General features: G+C 51.3%; 8 protein-coding genes across 8 annotated transcripts; 5 read left to right on the top strand and 3 right to left on the bottom strand.

The window, feature by feature from the left end:
- Positions 1–769: 769 nt before the first annotated feature.
- Positions 770–1993, top strand: CC77DRAFT_945675 (hypothetical protein; the record flags this gene model as incomplete). The annotated part of the gene is made up of 1 exon (XM_018535033.1): positions 770–1993. One exon carries the CDS (start codon positions 770–772, stop codon positions 1991–1993), a length of 1224 nt encoding a protein of 407 aa, XP_018381140.1.
- A 532-nt stretch (positions 1994–2525) lies between these two features.
- On the top strand, positions 2526–4284 carry CC77DRAFT_1098874 (hypothetical protein; the record flags this gene model as incomplete). The annotated part of the gene is made up of 5 exons (XM_018529968.1): positions 2526–2699; positions 2753–2950; positions 2998–3277; positions 3332–3612; positions 3661–4284. 5 exons carry the CDS (start codon positions 2526–2528, stop codon positions 4282–4284), a joined length of 1557 nt encoding a protein of 518 aa, XP_018381139.1.
- A 539-nt stretch (positions 4285–4823) lies between these two features.
- CC77DRAFT_434776 (P-loop containing nucleoside triphosphate hydrolase protein) lies at positions 4824–7862 on the bottom strand. The gene is made up of 7 exons (XM_018531661.1): positions 7618–7862; positions 6386–7567; positions 6036–6336; positions 5763–5987; positions 5506–5709; positions 5175–5456; positions 4824–5118 (listed from the first exon to the last, which is right to left on the bottom strand). The coding sequence occupies exons 1-7, from the start codon at positions 7783–7785 to the stop codon at positions 4901–4903; spliced, it is 2580 nt and encodes an 859-aa protein (XP_018381138.1). The 5' UTR covers positions 7786–7862; the 3' UTR covers positions 4824–4900.
- A 1098-nt stretch (positions 7863–8960) lies between these two features.
- Positions 8961–10768, top strand: CC77DRAFT_1024659 (hypothetical protein). Its single transcript, XM_018525920.1, has 2 exons — positions 8961–9191; positions 9250–10768. Exons 1-2 carry the CDS (start codon positions 9060–9062, stop codon positions 10663–10665), a joined length of 1548 nt encoding a protein of 515 aa, XP_018381137.1. The 5' UTR covers positions 8961–9059; the 3' UTR covers positions 10666–10768.
- CC77DRAFT_1053863 (hypothetical protein) lies at positions 10719–13905 on the bottom strand. Its single transcript, XM_018527765.1, has 3 exons — positions 13838–13905; positions 13654–13790; positions 10719–13603 (listed from the first exon to the last, which is right to left on the bottom strand). Exons 1-3 carry the CDS (start codon positions 13849–13851, stop codon positions 10878–10880), a joined length of 2877 nt encoding a protein of 958 aa, XP_018381136.1. The 5' UTR covers positions 13852–13905; the 3' UTR covers positions 10719–10877.
- CC77DRAFT_1024655 (hypothetical protein) lies at positions 13906–18004 on the top strand. The gene has a single exon (XM_018525919.1). It carries the CDS (start codon positions 14052–14054, stop codon positions 17844–17846), a length of 3795 nt encoding a protein of 1264 aa, XP_018381135.1. The 5' UTR covers positions 13906–14051; the 3' UTR covers positions 17847–18004.
- Positions 18005–18960: 956 nt separating this feature from the next.
- Positions 18961–20566, bottom strand: CC77DRAFT_1024654 (mitochondrial matrix Mmp37). Its single transcript, XM_018525918.1, has one exon. It carries the CDS (start codon positions 20539–20541, stop codon positions 19183–19185), a length of 1359 nt encoding a protein of 452 aa, XP_018381134.1. The 5' UTR covers positions 20542–20566; the 3' UTR covers positions 18961–19182.
- Positions 20567–20674: 108 nt separating this feature from the next.
- On the top strand, positions 20675–22529 carry CC77DRAFT_1024653 (inhibitor of apoptosis repeat-containing protein). The gene has a single exon (XM_018525917.1). It carries the CDS (start codon positions 20808–20810, stop codon positions 22176–22178), a length of 1371 nt encoding a protein of 456 aa, XP_018381133.1. The 5' UTR covers positions 20675–20807; the 3' UTR covers positions 22179–22529.
- The last annotated feature ends 59 nt before the right edge of the window (positions 22530–22588 follow it).

Here is a 22588-nt window from a genome sequence, read left to right as displayed (position 1 = left end):
CTCCACCCGACGGCCATCTGAACCCAGAACCAAACACCTCGCCTTGGTATTGTCATGCCATAGTCTTTTCCCTGGATGGGCCGCTGCCCTGTTCTCGTTGCATCGACGTGTGGCGCAGTACTATCCGCCACCCCCTCGCACCCTCGCAGACCTCGAAGAAAACTTGGCACCAGGAAAGCTTATCCATGCTGTAGGGATTTTCTGTGCACCTACGCGTTCACTCATAGTAGATGGGAAGGTCAAGCGGCCGGTGTCAGTCGCCGAAAGCAACTGCGCAAGATTGCCATGTCAGTGTGCGCCTCCCCTGTCGAGTGACGCTACCTGGGAACAGCCCTGGAGACAGGTCGTCGCTCGAGTAACACTTGACTCTGTGCGTATCTTTTTTATATCCGGGGAAACAAGCAAGTCAAGGCCAGGTACAAGTCTCGGCAAGACGCGACTCCATTGGAAACCACTGGCGCGCACTCGAAGCAGATAATTGGGGCGTTGTGGAGCCGGTGATCCAGATCATGCACAGCCTCCTAGTGCCCGCAAGTCGTCACGCACACATTTCACTGACATACCTCACAACACAACCAAAGGGGCGCAGCCGTAGCGGCAACACTGCTACAGGAGTCGGACACAAAAGGCGAGGCAGCCTCTGTGACACTTGAGGTCTGACGCTTCACACTGCCAGTAGGAGACTTACAGCGCACTCTACCACAGCTTTGACCGACGCCGACACTTATTACTTCTCTACAACACAATTCCCTCCATGTCGCTGCTCGTCATGTCCACAGATCCACCTTCCGCTTTAGATCGGTTATCGCCTTCCTGGATACGACGCCCAATGTCTCGACGATCGACGTCGCCCCAGAAAGAGTCACGGCCAACAACAGCAAACGGCCTACTTTCACCAGAGCCAGCACAAGCATCTAACAACAGCGATGGCTCACGATCACCGCGCTCAAGTTCATCTGGTCGACGTGGTTCCGTTATGGAGTTGGTCAACAGGTTGCGCTCATCATCAAATGCCAGCCTATCAAGCAACAAATCACAAGACGCGGACTTTAGTGAAATCGAAAATTGGTTCTTTGGATTTCGAAAGTACAACCAACTAGTCAGCAACACCATAACGCCAAACCAGGCCTATCCATCGAAGGAATTTTCGAAAGCCTCTAAAGCGTTGACGAAAAACTGCGGAGGCAACTTTCTTCACAGCCTGCCAGAGGCAGTATTCGATTTCTCTCTACTTTGGTGTCCTGCAGGGCAGATGATTAAGAAGGATGTCAACGAACCGTCCTGGAGCTGGACTGCATATGAGGGTCCGGTTAATTTTCCATTCGACCCTACGACCTGCCCAGATATTTACAAAATTCCACGGAGCGAGGGCGAATGGTTCCAGTCAGAGGTGGTAAACTTTCACATCGGGCCCGAGTCGGCGCAATATACAGTCCGACGCGAAAAGGGCAACTCCCTGCGCATCCGGTACCCGCCATATTTCCACGCACCACGCGGATCAGATCACAGCAACGAGTCGAATACGCTTCGTTTTACAGCACAAACCATCTCTGCGGACGCCTTCATTGCAGAACAAATACAGCATGAAGAGAAGGATATTCCATGCTCACACCTCATCAACGTTGAGAAGAATTCGCACTGCGGTGTCATAATGGATTACGAATCAGCGATATCTGAGCCATCATCCACAGGTCCCTTTGAGTTTGTTCTGCTGTCTCGCAGCCTATGGCGCGAGCCCTCACCCGACAGCCGGAAACCTGGCTTGAACACCATGCACCCCCCAGGTACACCCATCTGGAACGGAGAGCGATTCCTTTGGGACTCGCGCGTCCACGACCATGACGAGCAATTTGCGACCGGACCCTGGAAGATGCTGAATGTCATGCTGATTAAGTGGGTCGGTGAGCATGCGGAGCGAGTGGCGATTGCGCGGATACACGAAGACGAGTGGCTACAACATAACCCTACGAGGGCGGACATTGTACTTCGTTGAATTTCTTTTGTTTGGTGACGCGCGTTTACGAAGGGCGTGATCGTGTCGGTTTCAACATGCTTGCGCACTACATGACGCGGCCTGTTTCTTTCTGGAGTGATGAGGCGGATAGTGTAGAAAGATACCATTTGATAGTGCTCTACAAGCACGGGAGGTAGCACATTCTGCTACACGTTTGTTTTGTATCAATACAAGGGGATAGTATGACTCGCTCTCGATTCGGAGAGTGTTCTCATTTACCAGACGATACCAGATCAACTAGCTGTTCTCTTACTTAAACTCTTGCATCAATGGAAAGTCTTATTAGTTCCATAACGAGCTCCTCGACAACGGTCGCTCTGGCGGAAGTGCAGCCACACAATGTCTCTGCGTTGCAATTGCCAGTGATGTTGAGACTAATGTAAACAAACACAGCCTCTTGTCCTGGGTGTAGAGACTTCACGGTGAAGGTGAACCCGAAACGTCTGCCTTTAGTTGTCCGCCCTGCCTTGGCAAGACCTTGTTTTGATCTCAGTCCCTGGCACCTTCCTCCATGGACGTCTCGCCACTCGAATTGCACAAGTTTCGTATCTGGATTCCTTTGACCGCCACGTACACGTTACTCTTCGGGATATCTGCGATGACGGCACGAAAAGAACGGGCAGCGCAGGAAGCTGTGATACAGAACTTGCGCGCAGAAGGTCAGGCACTGCAGAAGAGGTTGGCGGTAACATCCTCTATTTTGTGCGTATTGGTGTTCAACGGCTGACCTGCTGCTAGACCGTGGTCTCAGAATACGGTCAATACTTGAAGAAGTCCAACGGCGCGAGCGAGCTTGTTCGCAGCGAAGTAATGAAATCACAAAACACGACTACAGTCACTATCCCTAGGACTGCAAGTAAGAATGTCATGAAAATCCCAACTAACAATGCCATGGATGCAGTCATACTGGTTCTCATCGATGGCATGAGCCACATGGTACACCGTTCATCGGAGTTTTTTGTCTTGTATTAACGTTCTGGCAGGTTCATGACAAGTTGTACAGCAACGATGGAGGTGCGGAAACCGCGATGCGTCTTCGCGCTGTTGTGCGCGAGAAGCTTGCAGCAGTACTCCCCGCCATCGCGCGGAGCGGGCGGTATCAAATCGTTATCAAGATCTTTGCTTGTTTGAAGAGACTTTCAAACCATGTCATCGGTGGAAAGAGACCTTTGGCAGTCCACTTTGCCGAATTTACGAAAGTTAGTCCGTTCTTTGACTTTGTGGACACGGGTGATGAGAACCAGGTGTCGATAAGAATCAGTGGTAATACTTGCATCTTTTTGTCTTTAAATAGTGGGCTGACATACTGGGTTTCAGAAAACCTTAAATTACACATGGCGAGTGGACAGTGTAAGCACATATTCTTCTGTGCGGGTGGATCACCAAGATACTATGACACATTGAATCGCCATCTTGCACAGAAGGAGAAAGTGACAATAGTCACCGGCTTGGTTGTTGATGAGAACATCCGTAGGCTTGGCTTGCGTACAGTATCGTTCGCCAACGTCTTCAAAGCAAGCCGGCTGAACTATGGAGTTATCGACACTACGACCAAGCCAACTTCTACCAAGGCTCCAGCGGAATTGATTACGCCCAAGGTCTGTCATTCACACTGTCTAAAGATGTCCCACTAACAATGATCTTAGCTTGCGAATACCTCCGTTACTGTTGTACCGACTAAAGGTCTCACCAATGTCAGCTTAGTTACCAAAGAAGTAGATGCGCCTCCTCTTCCGTCACCCCTACCCACACAAGCTCGCTACGGTCTTGTTCCTATCAATCTAACAAGGCAACGACTCGATTTTCGGCTGCAAATTCCAACTCCTGCAGAGCTTCAGGCCTACAAAGAACGTACCAGGGTCCTGGAGCTCTGTATCGATTTCCACTTACACGGAAACTGTATCGCAAGCGATTGTATGCTATCCCATGGCAACCCTCTGAGTCCAGACGTCTGGAACGTTCTAGAATACAAAGCACTCGGAACACCATGTTCCAAAGGACATGAATGTCGAAGCTTGGATTGCATCAACGCGCATGTTTGCCAGAAAGAGGAGTGCGCTCGCGCGGGCGGGAGGGCAGCCTTGTGCGGGCTGACAGATGCTATGCATTGTGTGGATCCGCACGTCGCTGAGTGGGTTGTAGGATATGATGACGCTGTGCAGAGCGACTCACCGGTTCAGGGTGATGTTATCTCTATTGCTGGACCCCGGGTAGATGGTGGTGGCTCAGCGGCGTCTTGGACTACGCGTCTGGACGAGCTTTTATCCTGAACAATTTCTGCATCGAACCTGGGCGACGAAAGACTATGAAAGAACCTCTGTTGATGTATATATTTAGTCTCTATTCGAGTCTCCGACCAGGGTGCTTCATTGTGGGTGGGGGTCATCGACCATGTCTCGATGACAAGCACATCGGAACAGATGGGCTGGCATTAATGTACGTCAGCATCGGACTGCAAACTCATAGCGTCGCAGCTTAATGATATAAAAGTTCTTGGTGCATTGAGATGACGTCTGAGTAGCGCAGGTGGCCAGATTTACCGAGCTTTCGTCACCGGGGTCCAACTTTCGCGTCTCTGGACCCTGCATCGCGAACAAAACGCGTCCAGCCACCCCATTTTCCAGAGTGCTATCCCAATGGCCACTGCGCAATTTCTCGAACCTCTGTCCTGGGGGAGGTATTTTGAACATGGGTGCACAAGATAACGTACGTTATTTAAGAAAGAACTACTGATTGTGCAAAGTGCTGTAACGCTACCAAGGGAAAACGACACTCAAATAGCGTAGTATACCGTTCGACTCGATCTTCCTGAGCAATTGACCATCACCAGCGCTACTGTTGTGCTAGTAGGTACGCCAAAGCACTGCCGACTCTCCACGAAATTTCTCATTTCGCCAGCGTGCCCGGATACTTGTCTTCGCGATTACCATGCTTATACGCCCAGGACGAGGCATCCATACCGCTATGTGTTGCCGTCATATATTTCCGGAACGCTGAAGACATCGAAACAACCTGCTTGAGGTGGGCTTCTGTCACTTCCGGAACTTTGCCGCTTGCTTTGTACTTGGCATCAAACACAGCCAACGCCACGGCGGTTTGGAAGGCTGATGAGGGCTTTTGTTAGTCAAAAGGACGAATTTGCGACTGTGTATCAGCTTACCGTTCCGAATCTCTCTACCATTCCATTCCAAAGCCTGAACGTCGCGACTTTGGACATACCTCTTGGCGTCATACTCATAAGTGATCTCAGGTCCGCCACGTTTGTGATCCTGCTGTAGCTTCTTGAACAGATTGTCCCAGATCTTCTCCCTTGCGTTGTTGCTGAGCGGTTCATATCCGAGCGATAGATGAATGCGTGACATGAAAGCTTCGTCGAAGTGACCCACACGGTTTGTGGTCAGGAAGAGTATGCCCTGAAAATAATCCAACGCCCGTAGAAACACTACATCAGGTATCAGACTTGTTTCATCATGACCAGGGGCTTGCTTTACCGGACACAATACTGTTGCGCTTCAAATCATGAGTTGTACGCTGCTCAAGGTATACATCTGCCTCGTCAAGCAGAACTATAGCATCCCAGTCGCTAGCCCTCTTGAAGTAGCGCAAGAGGCTCGTCTCTAACGCTTCAGGTTCGTGACCCAGATCGGCTGCGGTGATGCTGAGCAAAGGCCGCTTGGTGTACTCAGCAACAGATTCTATAGAGTAATCAGCATTCCATTGCCAGAAGGTCACTCTAATGAAGCTTTACCAGCTGTGAGCGTCTTCCCAGTACCGGGAGGGCCATGCAGCAGAATGATCTGGCCTTCACCTTTACCATGGATGAAGTCTGCACTGAATCTTGAAGATTGGTCACTATCGGTGTAAGTTCGAGCAATGGCCTTAATCATCTCCTTGTTATTGTCTTCCATCACGAGGCTACTGATAGCGTCTTCAGCCATGCTCGCTTGTTCGAGTCCTTCAACATCCAGTAGATCTAAGTTGAAGTCAGCCAGCATGTCTCAGTATGAGTTTCAGAACGTACCGTATATTCGATCTTTCAAGACAAAGGCATACATGTGAGAGTCCATGATTTTATATTGTTGGCGCTCAAGCACTTCAGTCTCACTGGGTATGATATCGAAGTAATCGCTGAATGGCTCCTTATCGTACCTCTCCTGTAAGTCAAAAGAAGTTCGGCAATCCTTACACTCGCAGCGCGCCGCGCGGGTCACCTCGCGAACTGCAATTGAGTATGTGTCAGGGGAATGATGGTCGACCTTTTCGAAGGCTTCATTGGTCCAGGGCATAGAGGCATGTTCGACGACGACACGAGCACGTTTGTACTACCACTAGTCAGCCATAACGCGTACAGATAAAGGAAAGAAGCTTTACCGTCTTATTCTTCGCCACTGAGCTCTTGCCTGTATACTGCAGGAACGCCGGGGCCTTACAGTAGGTGAAGAAGCGTTTGCCACGCTCGACAAGCCTCTCCTCCAATTTGCCATTGTCGTTGTCATCAATGAAGTGAGCTGGAAAAACCTTGAGGCTAGTGATATCTCGTTCATTGTCAAAGACACTGATTTCGAGGTTGCGGAAGCCAGGCAACATGACTCTTCCATCAAACATCAGATTCCATACAAGTATGTTGTAATTCCGGTTGGTCTTTTCTCCTCCACGCTCAGACGGGCCTCCTTCCACCCTCTGTAATATAAATGCATTGAGGGATCCATCATCGTATCTAACATATACTTGAGTCCCTGGCTTAAGCAGCAACCAGTACGTGGCAAACGTGACAGTGGGTATCTTCCTTTCAAGACGCGCATTGAACTCCGCTGTCGGCGCCCCGGACTTCGAATTTAGGTAATCATCCAGGAGGTTCAGATGCTCGTCAAACTTCTCGTTGAAAAAGGTGGTGTGCTTGTTACGGAGAGCCGAGTTTCCATTTTTGTATTCGAGTAAGTCTGGAAGGTGATGGAAGAGATCTTGGTAAGGGTGATAAAATAGGCCAGTGGTTAGATTATTCATCCGTTTCTCCGGTGCAGTACTCGTGTACGTGATCACAGATTTGAGAACGTTGAGCAGATACTGAGAGTTAATCTTCAGACTTGTCTCGACAACGCGATCATGGGTTCCAAGCTTCGTCTTCTTGCCATCGGTGATTTCTCCGGTTGTTTCCGTGTCCTGATGATGTGGTGACAAGACATCCTTGATCTCCTGTAACGCAGGTAGTCTGTCGTTGTTGTCTGCAACCTCAAATTCCACTGGTTCTTTGTATGTCTTCGTTGTGACCAAGTACTCCTCACCGTCGGCCCTGCTTCGTCGGAAGTTGACAACATATTGCACACTACTTTCGTACATTTTGCTTTCTGGTGGATGTGAATCTTCTGAACTGTCTGAGTCATACGCAGAGTGAGTCCAAAAGTCAATCTGAGAACCATGTTCGATGACCTCTTCCCATGTTTGGGGATGGATATAGCCGTTGACTCTATGGAAGATGGTGATGTCGCCATTACTGATGTCACGCAAAGTGTCTTCATCTTCGCGATACCACTCCATTAGAAGTGCTTCCATGGCCTGTAGTAATCAGCGACTACATTCGTAGTATGTGGCGACAAGAGACTTACTCGCCAAGAGTAGCACGCTGTCCATGGCACAACATAAAATTCTGAGTCACCGAATCTTACTTTGATATAACGTTGCTCGCTTCTCTTGTCTGTCACCACCTCCAAGTCAGTGGTGTTGTCGAAATTAGCTGCGATCCCTTTGTTTATAGCGGAGCCAAGACGTTCCATGAGAATCTTTTCTCTGTGCTTCTCTTTAGGAAGCTTGGTCTCAGGAGAAGGGTGGCCTACTGGCTCTGTCAGTCATCTCTTTTTTTTGGACTCGCAATTCTTACTGTCGGCATCAGCAATGTTGTCAGCCTCATGAGACTCTTCTGAGGTCGCTGCTGTGGAAGGAACACCTCCCACGTCATCGGTGAAGGTAGAGACATCTTTGTCAACGTCAATGGTTGAAGCGTTTTCAACTGGCTCTGAGGTATGAATTGGATTTTGAATCGTGTCGTGTGAGTGAATGCTTTGCATAGAAATCGACGAAGGAATCTCTACAGCTGCCATGGCGGGCAGCCGGTGGTAGACCCGAATGGCTCTCAACGAGTAACAGCCTCCAATAACCAATAGAGCCCGAATCAAGAGTGTTGGTACATCTGCAGGTATTTGATCAATGCATATTTGCTTGGCTGCTTTGGGTGGAAAGCGTCGAATTTTGAAAAGAGCTTAATGGATCAAAGGTGACTTCGCATTGACATATGATGGGAACTGACCAGGTACTGACCTGCCTGGACCGGGGTCAAATCATCGATTCCACCGGCCGGCACATGTGCGCTGTATTTAATGTCTGCATGAGCTGACATGAGAAGGGTAGTAAGCGGCTAAAACACATCCACCGCAACCTGGTTGTGGCGTTAGTGGCAGCATATACCATGCAAGAGAGCGCAAACAACCCACTTGGAAATACACAAAGTGGCATGGGGATAACAATAAAAAGACTGCGATTCGTTAGAGTGGATACATGGCATGCATCCCGTAATCAGCCTTTGGGGGCGGAGGATCGATCTGCATGATCGTGACCAATACAGCGCGGGGTATGCATAGCCTCGTTCGTATTATGCGAATAGTCAAGTAATTTGGACTTCAATCTTGTTTTCACATCTGCTAAAATGTCAGTTGAAGGCGCTTTTGCAAGAAACGAGGTCGAGCATCAGGAAGGATTGACTCTGGTAAGAAGATTTACAGGTGAACTGAAAGGCGATACAACGCTCGAGCACGCTACTACCAGTGCGCAACAAGAGCAAGATGCCATCGCAGAAGCGCGGATGGAAGCGCGAATGCGAGCTTTGCTTCAGGATGAGAATCCAAGGTCGGTGTAAACGTGCGTACCTTGAGATTTAGAGGCTGACAGTCGTGAAAGCAACGCTCTTTTTCACGAGGCTGAGACCGCTAGGCTTTTGTTGCTGAAGACACGCCAGACGTTTGAAACACCAGAACAACCGTCAACATTAGTGAAGATGGGTTTCAGCCGGAAGACGGCTCGAATGACGGCGAACGAAGCCCTAGAAAGCAGAAACGTCTACGGATTTACTCAACTAAGTGATTATGTGAACGGTCTTGAAAGTGCATGGAAGAGCAAACAGTCGAAAGTGAGATAGCAACCACGACGGCAGGCGATTGAATGTACCTTACTTACCAAACGACTAGTCTGCTCAGCGATTTCGGAGACTCTGTGGCGGACTCGATGCCCACAAGAATGCATTCGCAATCTTTCCTTCCCAGAACGACTACACATCTGCATTATGCGGTAGTCTTAAATTCATCATTGCTGCTGCTGTCAACCATGACGAGATCGCTGATACCATCTCGGAAACAGTGACTGAAATCACTGAGAAAGCAGCACGAGCCGCCAAGATATTACTGGTCTTACACACACATGCCATACGAAAGTTGTTCTCCGAGCTCTATGCACGAGTGTTCCACTTTTATCGCGACGCCATAGAATGGTACATGAGAAGCAAAACCTCGCGGTTTTTTAGTAGCTTCAATGAGAAGATGAGGGACCGATACGTAAAGGCCGCAAAAGAGATTGATGACACTGTGACGGAGATGTACCGGGAACAAAGCATTGCTCAAGCTGCGCGACTAAAAATCTTTTGCACCGAACAAGAGCGGCGCGATGAGATGATTCGACAAAGACACAAGAACCCCGATGCATCTGACCTGACATTCGCAGGGGAAAGAGCACAGCAGTTGCTGTTGAGTTTGCATAAGAGTATGTGCATCCAAGCCTCTGCTGTCCAATCTGTACCAAGTTCTGGGCGTGGCGAGTTCCCGGCTCTTTTCAATGGAAACACAAAGGCACCCGATCTGATCAATCGCGTGACTGCAGGGAAGCTGGCTGCCGATCTGCAGCACTATGTTGTCGGGACTGAAGGTCACTCCCTCTTCAATGACGGTAGCTTTTGGCTTCCAGAGGTCGACGTAGCCTCGAAACTCCACGATTGGATAGGGAACGAAGTAAGCTCTCCTACGCTATGGATATCGAGCTTGGACTTTTCACCGCCTGATATACCAGGCTCACGCGCAGCTGCTTTGAATGCGCTGGTCGCAGCATGGACAGCAGAGCTCCCAATCATATCGCATTTCTGTGAGCGACCTCGGTTTGCGACACTTGCAAGGGATCGCGATATCGAGAAAGTCGGTCTGCTCGGAATGGTGTACAGTCTGATCGCTCAGCTTTTGCAATTCGAGTTCGAAAGCGACGCGTTCGAAGTTGCTCAGTCGCGAGTAGAAAAGCTTGATGGGTCAGATGAAAGTTGGCCAATTGCTCTCGAGATGCTCTCGGCTCTCCTGCAAGCGACTCCGCATCTCAAAACATGCGTTATTGATGGACTAAACGATTTGACGTTCGCAGCGGGCGCAAGTTGGTGTAATGACTTTCTTCAGATCCTCTCCAGGCACCAGGAGTCTTTCGCAGGCCGCTTTCGGATCCTGCTTACTACCGCTGGTCAGTCTCGAGTGGTGCAGGACCATGTGAGCATCACCGATCGTGTGTTCACTCAGACCGGAACGCGGGAGGTCATTCGCAACGGGCAGTGGTATGACAGATTGGAAAGCTGAGTCGTAGCTGAATGAGGGATGAAGGTTCGGGAATGTGGGGATCAAAAGCTTGGCTGTTTCCACCCTTCCGAGGTTTCTTCCATTTAAAGATAATAATTCAAAGTGGTATATCAGCAACTCCGCGCTTCATATGCATCATACAGAACCAAAAACCCAAACATGTATCGCCTGACCAAAGCAAACCCCCACATTCAGAACATAGCCAACCAAGGCTATGTAAGATCCAGAACCTCTACGGCGCTCTCTCTCCATTTTCGCCTATCTTTTCCCTTTAGTACAACTCCCGCTACACTGTCACCCGTTTTCTCAGGGCTGTCCACGTCTACAAAGTCCCAGGCACCGACAATGCTTTTCCGCAAAACGATTGCTCGTTTCTTCTTCTCTCGTGTCTTCCATGCTGCTGGCGGTGACGTTCGAGATGGCAATTGTGGTGAAGTCGATTCGTGGCTGCGCGGTGATCGGCGGAGAGAAGAAGGTGATGTGTGAGTCGGTGGGGGAGATGCTGGTGTAGGGGCTGCAGGTTTCTCACGAGGCTCCGGTGCGCGTTTAAACACCGGTGATGAGAGCTCCGTCAGGTCAAGCGTATCGACCTTTGAAGGCACTGATTGTGGTCTCGTTGGGAGGAGTCCTGGTGACGTGAGATCCAGGGCTTCATGTTTTGGCGATTCTGATCTTGGCTTCGCTGGAACAAGGCGTGGCGATGTGAGGTCAAGAGATTCGACCTCAGAAGGCGCTGACATGGTTTTGCTGAGACGAGGCGAGGTACGGCGAGGTCGCGATGCACCAAACACATCTTTTATGCTCTTCTTCTTATTAGACGTAGAGGATGCTGTAGAGGTGTGTGACGCATTCGATGATATCGATGTCAATGGTGGACGCGTCGTAGATGTTGTTGTGGGATGTTGTACGCTGCTACTTCGCTGATGTCGCGTTGACCGTTCCGGCGAAGAAAGGGTCAAATCCAGCGAGTCTGCTTCTTCCGATAGAGATCGGAGCTTTGGTGGTGCTGGAACTGGTACTGCATCGAGTGCTGGTGTCACACCTCGCCGTTTAGTCGGAGTGACCGATGCTCGCCATGCATCCAATGTTGCTTGCGATGCTACAGACGTACCCCGAGGCGCTCTTGCAGCCGGTGCGGCCTTGGTGTTCCGTGTTCTCGCCTTCTTCGCGGGCAGTTGAGAAGGAGAGGGATGTGCTGGTGAGTCCGCCAAGTCCAATACTTCTATTGTATCCAGAAGGGGTGGTGTCGAAGGCCGATCAAGGATACTGCTGGTATTAGCCGGTAGCGTCTTCGAACGTTGTATCGGTGCGCGTCTTCTCCGTTTGCTCACACTTGGAGGTAGGTCTGGGAGAACAGGAGATAGCGACTTTTCACGTTCAGGACGTGGTGGCGGTTCTGTGACCCGAGTCCTCACTGGGGAAGAAGAAAGCAGGCTAACCACATCGTCTTCCTGCGGCACAGGCTTCCGGACAGGGAGAGGAGGTTCGGCAGTCTTTTCTTGTGTCTTCGCAAGGGCTCGCGAGAGCTTTGAGCCCGGTTTGGTTACTTTGGCGAAGGTTTCGATGCGAGCCTGTGGTTGATCTCCGGCAGTCTTCGTTCGCCTGGGTGCGGCCTTGGCCTTTGGTGCAGCATTGCCAGGCTCCTGCACAGTTGCTGCACGCTTGGGCTTCTGCTTCGTCTGTCGCTCGACTTCCCAGTCTTGAACTTTGAGTGGTACGCCAACCTTGACGAAGGTCTCCATCACCCATATCCGCGCAGCTTTCTCTGGGTCAAACTTTGTAGGTCCGCGCTTCTTGGGACCGTCCTCTTCCAGATCATCGTCATCGAGATCGGCATCCCCTCCAGCTTGTTGGGAACTGGGTGGTGGCATTTCCACATCGTCGTCTGGATCCTCCTTGCTAAGGTCGATTTTCACAAGCTCGATAGGCGTGAAGCTGACTCGTAGTTCGGTACAGTTGTCTGTGACCGGGTGCTGTCGTTTCCCGTGTAATCCTTTGATGAGAAGGGCCTCGTCTTCTTGTATGGCCTGGATATCGTTTGAGGGCAATCGGTCGAGGCTTCCAGCGCGTAAGCGTAATTGTTGCACTACCAACGACGGCGCTAGACTGCGAATAAAGTGTTTTGCGCCTTCGAGCTTGACCCAGTCGAACGCATCATGGGTAAACTCGCGCAACCCCGAAAAGTCGATCTCCTGATCCCAGTGGATTGACCGGCGTAGTTTGTCCAATCCAGCTTGATTCGAAATCGCCGGATGTGTGTAGTAACCTAGAATGTCCAACCGCGGGAAGTCGTCTGGGATCTTGAGAGCGCCGTGCTTGCGCTTGAAGAGTTTGCTCTCATTCGTCTTCAGCTCGTGCTGCAGGCGCTCCCGCCATTCGGCCATGGCTCTGGAGTCGTTCTTGGAGATATTGCACAGGTCTGCGCCAAAGCCTGCCTTTGCCGCCTCGCATGCTGTCTTCGGACCACATCCAGGTATACCCTCAGGAACGTAGTCTCCTCCGCTCATCAGCGCGACCAAGATCATGCCCTCGCGATCCAACCCTGACGGACCGTTCTTCGTTTCGACCGCATCGTATACGTTGACGTGGGTTGGTGTTTTTCCAGACTTCTCCGGTGACCAGTTGCGTATCGTGATGCCACTTCCGAACATGAGAGTGTCTACATCTTCACTCAAAACAGCATCCACAATTCCCTCTCGCTGAAGCAGCGCGCATTCTGCCTCAGCTTCACCAGGCGCGAGGTGTATAGGATATCCAAACTGCTTCAACAGCTGCTTTGCGAGAAATTCGGGGATGGAGGCGACGTTCGGACCAGTGCGTTTGTTGCGCTTGAAGGGCGGCTTGTTCGGTCCATCGAAGACGAAGACGGGATGGATCGCGAGGGAGATGAGACGCAGGAGGCGATAGTAGAAGGTGCGCAAAGCGGGGTTCGTGCCGCCTATTCACGTTTAGCATAACTCAAGCACGCGCGAAACCGGGGGTGTTGACCTTTGCTAGCCTGTATCTGAAAAAGCCATATGGATGTGTCAATAGCAATGCGCAGTGGACGACCAGTCTCTTCGAACTTTTCAACAGCAAGCTTAGAGAGGGCTACGCGCTTTCCCGGGCCGATCTCCTTGTAGATACTGCGAGAATTAGTACAGACCAACTCCGTGCAGAATGCGCAGCTTACCCATGAATACCCATCGCGACTCCATAACCTGCAAACGACTGCGTGGCAGGCTGCCTTGTTCGTGGTGTCGCGACTAGCTGGGAGTTGATAAGATAGTTACCCTGACAACGTCGCGTGGCCCGTCCCGCATTCTGACGGATGCACGTTTGTTCCCCACCTGTACCATTCCTATCGCACTAACATCCAAGACACCCCTCGGAACGGTCTCCAAGACATGGCGCCCCGCGGTCGAAGCGCAACGGCAGGCGACGATGTCCATACCGACCGTAGTTACGATTCGAGCCCGGATCCGCTGGCCATCTCCTTTGACGGCTCCATCCCCATGTCAGGACGAAAACCCTTGCCAAGAGATTCAATGGCGCGAAGCTCGCCGAGCAAGCAGAACCGCAGACTCGAGGCATCCGAGATGATGTTCTCCTCGCCCACCAAGTCGATGATCATGAGCACACCACGAGCGGGCGGCGCAAGCCCCTGGCGCATCAAGGTCACCGTCCAGGCCGAGCCCGGAAGCGACGAAGTAAACGCTGAGTCGCCATCCGTGAAGCGAGTCACGAGAACGAAGACAACGACTGTACCATTGAAGGACCACGAGGCGTCATCTCCCGTCAAACGCCCTCGCGGACGGCCCAGGAAGTCTGACGTAGGGGCCACCCCGAAGCCAAAGCGAAAGGGAACACCAGTCAAGAGAGCCGCACGATCTAGGTCCCCAGAGACGAACATGAAGACTGGAGAGTCGAGCGCAGCCGACGTGGATACCGATGTACCGCCCAAGAAGCGGAGAGGGCGGCCCAGGAAGAACGTGCAATTACCGCCGGAGACATCAGACACACGAGAAGGCTCTGCGCAAGATGTCACGCCCGTATATCCTTCAAGCTCGAAGTCGGGGACCTCAAGGAAGAGCGCACACTTCGCAGATCTCCCCGGCCCCACTACCGAGACCATGAGCGATGCGGTGATGCACGCTGAGGAGCTACCCAATCTAAGCTCGCCGATACAAAGAAGCATGCGACAGGATCTACGGACGCGACAGGGCACTCCGCATGCGAACAAGGTGGTGCTAATGGAATCCGACGAACAAGAAGAGGAGGGAAGCGACGTTCTTACACCGGATAGTGGAGAGGACGGGGATCCTATACCAACCAGTGAAGGTGCCGATGTCGATGTTGATATCTCTGAGGACGGTCACGCAAGCCTACCAACACCCAGCGAAAGCTCCGTCCACTCCAGCGACGCAGGTGATGACTACGGTCAAGCCTTCGAAGACGACGAACCCGAAGACGGAGATGCCGCAGGATTCGGCTCTGACCAGGCCACGACGAGGATGGTCGACGATACCACCATTCAGAACGAGAGCTTCACCATGATATCACTCGATACACTGCTTAGCAATGGAGCACGTAGTCCGCCAAAACCAGAAGAGGCACAGAACACCGCAGCACCAGCTGTCAAGTCGTCACTCAGGAATGAGTACACAAGGCCGTCCGCAGACACGACGCATGATGCTGGATCATCGAATTCTGAAGAGCCCCCACTACCTCCACCTGAAACTTCTACAGCGCCAGCTGACTCTGTACGGCCAAAATTACCGCGCTATGTGACGCCTGTTGTAGATGCCGATCTTCCATCAGCACCGCCCGCTCTTGAGTCCGTTCGTTCCAAGTCACAAACGCCAACGCTCGGTCGCGTGGTTACGGCTGGTGTAGCTTTGCAAGGTTTATTGGATCCCAATCGTCTTAGTCTTACGCCAGAACCTTCTCAACAGGCACTCAACCAGAAGCGCGGTTCATTAGATGACCTGTTCCGAGGCTTCAGCGAAGGCACCCGGAAAGAGCTTCAAGCAGGTCTGCGTCTTGGTGAGCAGCTTGCTGACGGACAAACACACGAAGAGAGTGCGCCTGGTCCTTCGAGCCCCATCAGGAGTCTTCCCACGATGGCTCCTAGACAAGGTGTGTTCCGAACGCAACGAAAGTATCGTCAGTCACGCCTTATTACACCTGAAGACCAGGACCATGACGCGATACCAGAGGAGCCAGTATCAACAGAGCCAGCACCAGCAGAACCCACACCTATGGAGGGCGAGGTGCAATATCCGAATCTGAATGTTGAAGAAGAGGAATCCGAGGAGGAGGAGGAGGAGGAGGAGGAGGAGCAGCAGGAAGAAGAAGCACCGTTAAGCCCAGCAAGAAGCGAGGGCGAGATGAGCTGGCGAGTCGACACACCTCCCGCGAAACGTCCTGGCTTATCACCAAGAAACAATGTGACCGAAGAAGCCCAGCAGGATCAGCCCGCAAGACAGACCAAGAAACCTGCGCAATGGGACGACTTCGCCGACATCTGGCAAGAGGAGGCCAGTCGCTCGTTGATTTCGGCTGAGCCAGAGGAAGTGCCTGCAGAGAAGGAGGAATCTTTGCATGACATCTTCACAGAGAACATCCCTACTAAGCCGGCTCGTGGCCAGCTCCTAAGAGAGTGGCGTCGAAAGAGGGCGAACGAACTCCGCCGCGGCGGTGAAGTAGAACCACAGAAGGAGCCCAGTCCTGCACAGCCGGAGCCCGAAGTTCTAGACCAACCAGAGGATGAAGAAGAAGAGCAAGGCAGTGATGTTGTGACGCCATTGTCCGAAGACAAGCCAATGCAGGATGGAGATGAGTCGAGTCCAGCGAGCGAGGCTAGTGATGACACTGGTACATTCTTCCAGTCAAACATGCCGAACGTCTTCAATCAGAAGCAACCATCGCGATTCGAGCAACGGAGGCCGAGACGACAAGAGAAGGAGAAAGTCAGTTTGGAAGAGCTTCTTGACCAAGGTGAAAGCTACGTTCCAGAGTCTTCGCCGCCGATGGCAACAAAGAAGCCATCTCCGCCAACAAAGACGAACCCGTTCATTGACACACCACCTCGTTTTCCAGCTTTAATGAGCTCACCAAAAAAGAGCAGTCCTTTGAGGAGAGAGCTTCAAAGTGCCGATATCTCAACAAGTTCGATCCAGTTTGAAGAGTCGACGCTACCACTTGCGCAAAGCTCACCATTCCACACTATTGTCGATGGTGATAGCAAGATCTCTGCAGCATCCGATCAACGACAGTTTCGCGTGGAGATGGAGGGTAACACAGCTTCTACTATAGTTCGTGTCCGCGAAGAAGCAAATGAGTACCTTGACGCCTATGAGCCGCAAGAGCGGACCCTGAACGAAATCACGGAGATCACCGAGGAGCCGAGCAGGCTTGCATCAAGTCCGCCGAAGATGCAGCAGCGGTTCCAGCAGAGCTTGTTGTCAGCACGTAAGCCCTCGCCGCTCTCCAAGGTTTCGCAGCGTTCGAACGAGTCTCCCGCACCATCATCGGCGCGTTATAGCGGACCGCAAGTTGTCGACGACTCAATAGAGACTTCTTCCAGCGTTCAGTCGCAAGCCAGCCCTGAAGTAGCCGCTCGTGAACAACCGACTCTTCTTGATCGCGTAAAGTCTACCATTACACGACCACCTCCTCCCGCACCACATCCGATCATCTCGCGCCTAACACCACTTCCAAAGATCGAGCCTTGGACAAGGACACACTACAAGGCGCTCGACAAACTCTACACAACGCACCTCAAGCACCCTGCGCTCTTCTGTCCATCCATTGTTCCCCCTACGCCACTTTCAAATACCAACGGCTACCTCCTCCGACAGTTCATCTCTAGGAACGGGAACCTACCTTACGTCGGCGCCACGTTCCACGCCTGGGGTTACAGCATGGTCATGACCGAGGAGCTGGTTGTCATGTGCAGCGTGTTCATGCAGCTTCTGAGTCTGCATGATGAAGAGGAGTATTTTGAGGTCACTGGCAAAAGGCTTCAGATGGGTGATTGCGCGCCTGGCAACCTTGGCGATCTAATCACTGGTCAGGAGGTATTGAGGCGGCTTGCTACTGTCGTTATGGGCGAGAGTGTAAGAAGAGATGAGAGAGAGGGTAGGGAGATTGATCGTAGTGGGGGTTTGGAGGTTGAGTGGCCGCGGCGCGGCCGATGAGTGTTGGCTCAATACACTGATTGTGTTAGGCGTTTGGAGTTGTTGACATTGGATATAATGCGATGATACCAGTTCTTTTGTTTAGGGTCAGGCTTTTTGGATTTTGTAGGATACCAAGATACCTCGGCGATGCGATTTCAATGTTATCAATTACCTACCAAGACTTCACTCATATGACGCATGCTCTGTATCAAAGAGAAAAAATAAACCTATCTTTTAAGAGTACTCCTTCCTACTACAAAAGAGTATATTAAGAGCTATATAGATATAGATTAGAAACCTAGGAGATTATAATACTGTTAGTCTTTATAAGTTTTCTTATTATAGGATAATGTAGGCTGCAAAGTAAAGCTTGTTATTGATTTGATTGACGTGCTGGTGATAAGACGCAGGCACAACGCTGTTGAGTTACACTGTATTGTATCGCAGTAGAAGTGTGTTTCCAAACACTTGGCTTCACTATATGCAGCTGTATATATACTCATTTGAAAGTTTCATGTAAAGCTTGTTATATCTATACCTGTTCGGTTTTTCCCTTGTATACAGTGCATGATTACAAAAAGGAAATAGACCTGACGCTCTTTGTCTACTATAGACCTAAATCGAGCCCAAAAATCCAGCAAAAAAAGGAAGATATATCAGGGCTCAACCGGGATTTGCTAACACATGTTAGTGGTTGATAGAGGCCTGACTCGAACTCTAAACTTACAACCCGGGACCTCCTGCACTTAAGCTTGAGAACCCAAAGCAGGAATCATGCGACTAGCTGATTGGATGTTAGTCGTGGTCTTTGCCTTGATGGTTGGGAATGCTTACACCATTGAGCCGGTTATCAGACTGGTGATTTGATGACTAATCGTCAAATTAGATATATTATATACTGAGGGTCAAAGGAAGACGGCAAAACAAATGAAACCGATCTAAAGAGGTCCAGGTCCAAAATTACGGTGTGGATGTGGGCCTTGGTAAAGTTGGTTAGTAGTAAGTGGAGATTGTGGAGAATGGTGGGGAGACAACATGCAGCAGTGCCTCAACAAGCTGAGAGCATGGCAAATTAAGCAGTATGTTCTCAGGAATATACAGCAATCTGGCTGGGTGACAACAACCTTTTCGGTTCGTGGGAAGACCAAGTGTGTTGATGATTTAAATTGTGTACAAAGTCTAAGTTCGCTTTTCCGCTTATACAAAGCCTGACCCGTAAGATGCACAACGGCGGCTATACGCGATTACAGTTCGAGACATACTGTTTTTGACTCGCTTGCTCTACGCTTTTGATGATAGTACAAAGGAAATCATGTCTTGAATAGCGAACGTCAACATCCTAACAGCCTCCGCTTCATTTCATCTTTGCCTTCTCCCTCTTCTCTTGCAGGTAGCGCAACGACTTGGAGAAGCCCGCGGTGAGAGGTCCCTTCAGAGTCTGCACAGTCGAAGGCCACTTGACCGTTTGGTTGATCGCCTTGGTGACCATTTGTGGAACGTCCTTCTCTCTGGCAATCCGCTTGTCGAAGTCACCAGCAACCTGCTTCTTAACTATACCTCCAGAAGACTCGTCTTTGCTTGCTTCCAACATTTCCTGATAATCGCGGCCTGAGATGCCAAACTTGCCGCGGTACTGGAAGTAGACCTTTTCACGGAACTTCTTGGGCAATCGCCTAATCATAGTGGCCCGCCTTTCAGGATCCATGTCTTGTGACATCTTCTGATCGAGGCCCTGGTCTTCTATCCATCCAGCCGTGCGTACCGCGGAGTCGTCAGCGTACAAGATATTTGGTAGTGACATTATGAGGTCGTGGTACAGGTATCTGAAGTTTCGTATTTGGTGCGTGACGATGTTGTCAATTTTCTTGGGGTTCTCGCTGCCATATTGCATACGCGGATCGCCCTGATAGCTCAAGCCAGTGATTGTGGAATATAGTTCCTTCTCAGTGAACTTCTCGGGAAGAAGAAGAAGGGCGCATCGTACGGCAGAGAGGAGGTTACGTTGGTTTGCGACACGGAGGTTGGGCTCTTCGTGGAGAATCTTGACGGGCTTGTGTAAGCGGCCGGCGAAGTAGAGGGTGTCCCAATCGGTGAGATCGCGAAGGAGCGTTTCGTAGTTGACGACAGCGTACTTGATCATAGTTCCGTTCACTATCACATACGGATTAAAGTAGGCACCAGCACCATATTTGTCCTGCACATGGCTGACGACCCCTGAACCGAGTGACCCCAGGAAAGAATAGTGGTCTCGGTGTTCGCGCAGATTGAGCGAGTGGAAGTGCTGCGAGAACCGAGGTGTCAAGATAAAGTCTATCATCTTTCCTCCGCCCTTCTGCCACTTGAGTATCGCCTCGGGCGCGTTCGGATGAGGGGATTGCGACGTGCGCGAAGCTGTCGCAGCTGACTGAGGGAAGACACCGGAGCCATAGGCAAACGCATAGGTGACGGGTGGAAATTGCCGGAGAATGCCTCGTAATGATCGCTTGAATTCTTCATTCGTTTGTATCAGCTGGTTCTTCCCAAAGTCCTTGTGTGGTAGCTGTGTAAAGTCCTCCAGCGAAGGGGGTTCATCCTCCCACTCCGGAGGCAGCGATTGGAATGCATGTGGCTTGTCGGCGGGTACGGTCTTTTCGGATGAGATGAAACGGCGATTGACCTGAATCAGAGGCCTTCTGCACCACGCTATCCGGAATATTGGCTGGCGTAAATACATCTTGTATAGATGTCGATGCCTGAGGTTGCGCAAAGTGAGAGGGTGGATGACGTAAGCGCGGTTGCTTCCGTTACGAGCCTTGGCGATCAGATGTTTGCGCCGGTCCCTCTTACCGCGTAAAGACGCGACTTCCTCTCAACCCACCCATCCCACACCACTCCACATCAGCAACACTTTATTTGCGTGGTAACTCAGCCGCTGCTCTTGGAACACAAGGAAAAAGCACATAAGAACATCACAAAAGATCTTCACGACAGCCAAACGCCATGGACGCCGCGCTGGCATCACTCCAGGCGCGTCTCGCGACCTTTGGAGGAGCAGCAACGACAACCAAGACGCGACGGACAAGCAGCAGGTCAAAAAAGGCAGGTGCAAAGTCAAAAGCAGCCGCATGGCCACTCTCATCACCCTCGGCACAAGATCTTGCATTTGCTGGTTTTGTCTGGAGGCCAACTACCGCCAGCCCAGACAATGTACAATGCTTCAGCTGCGAGTGCCAACTCGACGGCTGGGAGGAGTCAGACATTCCCGCTTATGAGCACGCCACACACTCACCTAGCTGCGGCTTTGCAGTCATCGCTTGTATCCGCCTGCGTGCCGGTGATCCAGGCAGGACTGAAGAGGACCCAACATCTGACGCGATGGTGGCGGCGCGTCGCGACACGTTTGGCAATATGTGGCCTTTGGACACTAGCGCCGGCTACCCCTCAGTAGACCAGATGGTCGCCGCTGGATGGTTTTATGACCCTTCCGACGAAACTCCAGACGGCGTCACATGTCCATATTGCTCTCTGGCGTTAGACGCCTGGGACATTGGCGATGACCCGAACCAAGAGCACCGTAAACGCTCACCCGAGTGTCTCTTCTATACCCTCTCCGATATCTACAACCCACCCGTTCCTGTCGCAAAGAAAGGCAAGCGCGCCTCGAAAGCTAAGCGTCCGTCAGCACGCTCATCCACCGCGTCCACTACCAGCAAGAAGGCCACACGCGGCAAGAAGCGCACAAGTGATGCTATGGAAGACACAGAACTCTCTGAGGTGGCCCCGCAACCTGCGCGTGGCAAGAAGCGCATGAGCGATACTATGGAGGACACACAATTCTCCGAGGTTGTACAACCAGCGCCGAAGCGGGTTCGATCTTCGAGCATCGAGAGTTTCCCAAGCGACCTGCCAGTTGGAACGCCTAAGAAGACACCGACTCAGCCGCATGACAACATCAACTCAGATTTCGATATGTCAAGCCTTCCCGCTGATCTCATGGTTGGCACTCCTAAGAGGACACCACCTCCCCACAGCGAAGCTGACGATATGGGCAACACTCATGGCTGGGAGCCTGCCGACGTAGACATGCTGTTTGCTTCTCAGGGAGAGGCCCAGGGTTTGATGCAGGACATTCTCATCGATGCCGGCCTGGACAATATCGAGACCGCTGGCTCCACACCTGAACAGATCTACGACGCAGTCATTGCAGGTCTGACAGATCATGAGAAGTCTATGACTATCGAACAATGGGTTCTCTACAACGCGAAGCGAGGCGAGGAGAAACTGCGCATGGCCTGCGAAAGACAAATCATGGCGTTTGAAGCAGAGGGACAACGTGCGATGGCTGTCTTGGAGGCTATCCCCTCAATTTGATTCCCCCACGCGTTTAGTGAGATTTGTGGTACTTCGGAGTTCGGTCGCTTATGATACCCCGGCATATGGACAGGCGTTTGGACGTGTTGAATTTCGACAATGTTCTGTTTTTGCGTTTCTTGTTGTACTTTTCTGGTAGCCGCATCCGCCCTCTGCCCTCTTTCTTGGGCTTAAGGTGAACCCACGGTCGTAGTTCCCGCAAGGGTTGACTCCTGTGGGGGATCAGTCGTAGCCTAGGAGTAGGGCTGGGATAGGCGAGGCATGTTTGTTGTGGAGGATGTTTGTGCGCCATTGGGCTTTGTTGTTCTGTACTCTACGAGATTACGTTGAATGAAAAGAGACGTTTTGCACGACTTGAGCTGGACCTTCGATGTACAAGCTATGTGATGCGCTGATAGAGTGTACAATGC

Source organism: Alternaria alternata (assembly GCF_001642055.1).
Source record: "Alternaria alternata strain SRC1lrK2f unplaced genomic scaffold CC77scaffold_24, whole genome shotgun sequence".
In the NCBI taxonomy this organism is placed as follows: Eukaryota; Fungi; Ascomycota; class Dothideomycetes; order Pleosporales; family Pleosporaceae; genus Alternaria; species Alternaria alternata.
Note: the sequence above shows the minus strand (reverse complement) of the source record. Positions and strands in the feature narration are given on the sequence as shown.

Bases quoted from the DNA above. Each gene is read 5' to 3' on its own strand.
- CC77DRAFT_1024653 (XM_018525917.1), top strand. From the start codon at position 20,808: ATGGACGCCGCGCTGGCATCACTCCAGGCGCGTCTCGCGACCTTTGGA.
- CC77DRAFT_1024659 (XM_018525920.1), top strand. From the start codon at position 9,060: ATGGGTTTCAGCCGGAAGACGGCTCGAATGACGGCGAACGAAGCCCTA. The intron at 9,192-9,249 runs GTGAGATAGCAA...CCAAACGACTAG, and splicing joins GGAAGAGCAAACAGTCGAAA to TCTGCTCAGCGATTTCGGAG.
- CC77DRAFT_1053863 (XM_018527765.1), bottom strand. The intron at 13,604-13,653 runs GTCAACACCCCC...AAACGTGAATAG, and splicing joins TCAGATACAGGCTAGCAAAG to GCGGCACGAACCCCGCTTTG.
- CC77DRAFT_434776 (XM_018531661.1), bottom strand. From the start codon at position 7,785: ATGGAACGTCTTGGCTCCGCTATAAACAAAGGGATCGCAGCTAATTTC. The intron at 7,568-7,617 runs GTAAGTCTCTTG...TGATTACTACAG, and splicing joins CAGCGTGCTACTCTTGGCGA to GCCATGGAAGCACTTCTAAT. The intron at 5,988-6,035 runs GTACGTTCTGAA...ACTTCAACTTAG, and splicing joins CTTGAAAGATCGAATATACG to ATCTACTGGATGTTGAAGGA.
- CC77DRAFT_1024655 (XM_018525919.1), top strand. From the start codon at position 14,052: ATGGCGCCCCGCGGTCGAAGCGCAACGGCAGGCGACGATGTCCATACC.
- CC77DRAFT_1024654 (XM_018525918.1), bottom strand. From the start codon at position 20,541: ATGTATTTACGCCAGCCAATATTCCGGATAGCGTGGTGCAGAAGGCCT.